Source organism: Drosophila erecta, unplaced genomic scaffold (assembly GCF_003286155.1).
Source record: "Drosophila erecta strain 14021-0224.00,06,07 unplaced genomic scaffold, DereRS2 tig00000021-arrow-pilon, whole genome shotgun sequence".
Taxonomy (NCBI): domain Eukaryota; kingdom Metazoa; phylum Arthropoda; class Insecta; order Diptera; family Drosophilidae; genus Drosophila; species Drosophila erecta.
This window is the reverse complement of record NW_020825198.1, coordinates 17,942,333-17,946,684: the sequence shown is the minus strand read 5'-3', so window position 1 is coordinate 17,946,684 and position 4,352 is coordinate 17,942,333. Positions and strand designations below refer to the sequence as shown.

The 4,352-nt window shown below is 38.8% G+C and overlaps 1 protein-coding gene across 1 annotated transcript; it reads right to left on the bottom strand.

Moving 5' to 3' along the window:
- Window positions 1-1,343: 1,343 nt before the first annotated feature.
- Window positions 1,344-1,786, bottom strand: LOC6544313 (accessory gland protein Acp62F). Its single transcript, XM_001973039.2, has one exon. The coding sequence runs from the start codon at window positions 1,760-1,762 to the stop codon at window positions 1,400-1,402; it is 363 nt and encodes a 120-aa protein (XP_001973075.1). The 5' UTR covers window positions 1,763-1,786; the 3' UTR covers window positions 1,344-1,399.
- Between the last annotated feature and the right edge of the window lie 2,566 nt (window positions 1,787-4,352).

The following is a 4,352-nucleotide window of genomic DNA, read 5'->3' as shown; positions in this document are numbered from 1 at the left end:
TTTTCGGTTGTTGGTTGTTATTTTTATGGCAGGGCACTAAAATTTTCTTTTTTAAATTGAATTTAATGAAAGGCGTGAGCAAAGAGAACGGAAAGTGGCAGGAAAGCCCACGGGGCACCATATTCAAATGGCATTTTCAAATAAATACGGTCGCACTGGCCGAGGGATTCTCTGAATCGCTTCAATGATGAATCGCCTATAAATATGGCAAGTAAATTTAGTTTTACGATTCTTAGGCTATGAAATTATTAATATACGATTTAAAGAATATGCTAGAAATAAGAACAGGATTTACGGCTAATAAAAATAAATTAAAGCTTTGGAATTTGCAATATTAAAATAACACGAGGCAAGGCATCAGTTAACTAAGAATTTGACATATATCTAGGAATTCGCATATGAGAAAGCCCTGGTAACCTCACAATCACTGCGCCATAAATCCTATTGTGTAAGCGAACTGCGGAAAAAAGTAAATGAATATAAATAAATAAAAAATAAATCGCCCGATGCAAAGTCCAAGTGCTTATCCTGGCCATTTTTATGGGCCCGCTTCAACTTTGTTTGCCGGCTGCTACATATACTTTTATTGCACAAAAAGATTTGCCCTGTTTGCCGCCTTTCCCCTCTAATGCCCCTAGTCCCTCATCCTGCATCGTTATAATAATTATTGCAGGTATTAAGTCAAGTAGCCGCAAAGAGCCCTCGTTACCCCAGGCTCATCCAATCAGCCCTTTGAAACGAGGCCCCATTCCCAGGGACATTTTTTTTGTTCGTGGTCACTTTTTCATTGCCCTTTTTTCAGGGCCTTGCATAGCAATAATTCCGCCTCTGCGCCACAGTAGAGCTTCAATAACTCAAACAAGCGTTTTTCGAAATAGCTTTTATAAGACAGTTTAATCATTAGTGGGAGCTGGCTTTAAGACGGCCCAAGTAAAAACATATCAATTATTTTATAAACTTTTTTTTTCAAACCTACCGCTAATTTATTTAGCAAGTTTCAGTTATGACAGCTCCGCTGTACTGGTTGGTATATATACTATATATGGGTAGAAACCGCAGCGATTCTCGCGCAACGCGGCTTTTTGCGGATCACGTTCATCTCCAGGGGACAAACTAAATTGTGTTTAATTAATTTTTTGTTGCATAATTCGGGGATTTTAGTTATACGCCGCTGCAAAATGGCAAAAATACCAAACAGTTTGCGGTTGTTGGTGCATCAATGAGAGCAACAAATGTACCGCACACGTGTACCATCAACACTCAGCTCAAACATTTTAGGGAGGGCAGCTACCAAAGTACTGTGATAGAAATAAATAAAAAAAAAATTTTTTTTTTAATTTGTTTAATTTTATACATTTTAATTGAAACTCGGTTACAGTGGTATTATATGTCTTGTGTACTAGCCACCCTTTCGCCTACTGCTACCGTGTTTCAACTGAGTGCACGTATTTTCGCCACTAAAGCAATTGAAATTCGTTAGCCTTCGGGCTCGACCCTTTGGTAATAGGTTTCTTGGGCAATCCGATCGCAGTACACAGGCAGGAATCATTCGATTGACTACATATCCTGGCTTGCAGACACAAGGACCTCCGCAGATCAGAATACAATTGGCCTGGCCATTGGAATCGCACGTTTCTGGACAAGCTGTGGGGCAGTCATCCGCCTGCGTTCCATTTATTGTGCAATCGATTTTCTCAGAGAAGCACTTTGCCGCCGAGCAACTGATCAGTACCACAAGAGTGAGTATATCCCACTTCCACATACTTTTTAAATAATAATACGGCCTCTAAATAAATGATATACCGAAGAAACACTGAATTTGTGCATATAACTTAGGTGACCGCTTTGTAATGCGAGGGAACAAATTTCATTAGATGCATTTGTTCCACAGCTCTAGTTTTAACGGAGCTGTCTATGCTTTTGACCAGATTCGATCAGTTAACAGGAAAACGATTGCGGCATCCACACTATTTACAAATTAGTGCTACAATCGGAAATTATGAAATATGCACCACTTACAAAGAAAGTAACTTAACGTCTGTAAAACTAAATCGTTTCGCTTTCTATCTTCGCTCTTCTAAGAAAAGCAATTGTTTATAAAACGGAATTCAGCCTGGGATCTTTTTACTAACATCGTTACACATTTTTTATTATTACTTTTAATCTGCATTACTAGAAATATTTATATATATATGTACATATACATTCCTTCTAACCTTTTGAACAGCCCCCTGTGAAAACTTTTATTTATTTCAATTCGTACCGAATGCGACACATTTTTGTCGCTGAAAACTTTACCTCAACTTGGCGTTCTGTGAGTTTTCTTTAATAAAATTTCACTCAGTCTACTTGAATCTGCACTCGTTTTGTGGCCATGTGACACGCACACACAAACACACTGAAGCAGAAACCAACACAAATGCAGACAAATATCTTGCAATGTTGGCGGCTGCAGACTGTCATTTGTTTACTTGTGTAAACTTTAATTAAATTCCAAAAAGACGACGACAGCCGCAGCTGCTGCAGGAGTATCCTCCTCCTTGTACCCCATTAAAACCCCATTGCCCTCACCAACGCCAACGTGTTGCCATTGCACAATTTTAGGCCCACATTGCAGTTCAGTCTGCCAATTGCCATAATTATGAGCACTGGACTAACAAACTGCAACCTTGCACAAGAAACAAACTTTAGTTTAACGAAAGATATAAATGTTCGAATTTTTAGGATAATATACTCAAGTCCAGTCCCCACATTTAGTAACAAAACTTGGAGATTCAACTGTTACAAAAACTTAGTTAATCCATATAGGGCTATTTTTAGGATCATATGTATATCACTAATTTATTGAATAAATTGAAAAATGGATCTTACATTATCAGTGATTTTTTATTTCAGTGTACAAACAGCCATATCCATTCACTCCGTAAATGCAGCAAGTGCAAAAGCAGAAACCCAGCCACACAGCAACATCTGCCACTCCTGGCACTCCATGTCCAACGTATTGAAACAATTGTCGATGCATGTAAATTAACAACTTTGCTGAAAGCCTAATTTAGCAGTATAAGGCAATTAAATATTTTACGTTCATTCGCCGAAAATTTCAGCTGGAAAAGTGTGCAGTAAGCGAAGATAGTCATTAGTACAAATGTACAACATTTTAAGAGAACGTTACAGAGATGTAGTAAGCTCAGGCATATAATATAATATTTATCAACTCTCCAAAACTGCAGCTCCATAAAGTTGCAAGCTAATTACTACGCTTAAAAATCCCTGCTGAATGGGAACCCTTTTCTGAAGTCATTTTAAATACATTTTTTGGAGCAGCTGTAGCGTTAATAAAGTGTTGGACAAAGGACAAAAAGTTTGCTTCCTGGCTAGACATAATTCTAGGGCTCTTTGCGCTTGTGAGGATGTGGATGTGGATCTGGATGCAAACCCACACTGCCTGCTAAAAAGAGCGGAAGAAAGTCCGGCCAACACTGGCCGCTGTTGGCAACCCTGGAAAACATTGTCCAGCACAAACCAAATGTAATTTGTCCAGAAAGAAACGGAAAATGCGACAAAGGGCGAAAACTTGTTGGTCTGCTCGCCCACCATCAACATTCTGTTACTGGAGGTCATTTTTGTGCATAGTTCATTACGATTGAACTGCCACAAAGGTCTCTAGTTCCCCAAACATGTGAGAGGGAAAGGTAGCTCAAAGAAAAAGGGACGGGAGCAGGGCCGGAGAAAGAGACGGCACGCGACTATGCGACTTGGTAGTGCGAAAGCTTTTCAATTCAGCACACTTATTTGGGCTATTTTAATTGGGATGTCTAACGCCCTATTAGGTAATTTACACCAAAACCTGAAACCTGTTCTATTATATTCACTAAATTTTTATTTTATAATTTATGCGTGTGGTAATTCTCAGATTCCAAAGCGCATCTAGGATTTCTTGGCTTTGTTAAAATAATTATTTATTGTCATGGAAACATAATTTACAAGGCACAGTCATTTAAATTAGAATTCCAACAATTTATACCTTGCGTATGAGTTAATATAATTCCCAGGCTTAGACTGAATCCGACTAAACGCGATATAAATAAATATAAATTGAAAACAAAATAGAAGGACTGCTATTTTATTTTTTAGTGTAAAAGTCTATCAATATTTAAAACATACTTTTACCGCCTCATCTAGAGTCCGATGTTGGCAATGCCAAATGTCATAAAGTTGCATCTTCCACTGGCCACGCCTCCCATTTCCCTCCTTTTTCCGACCTCCTTTCCAACGGCCAGTAACCTCCGTCAACCTGATTAGTTTGCCCGAAAATGAGGGGAGTGGGTGACTGCGGCTCCTGTTGCTTCGGT

Bases quoted from the DNA above. Each gene is read 5' to 3' on its own strand.
- LOC6544313 (XM_001973039.2), bottom strand. From the start codon at position 1,762: ATGTGGAAGTGGGATATACTCACTCTTGTGGTACTGATCAGTTGCTCG.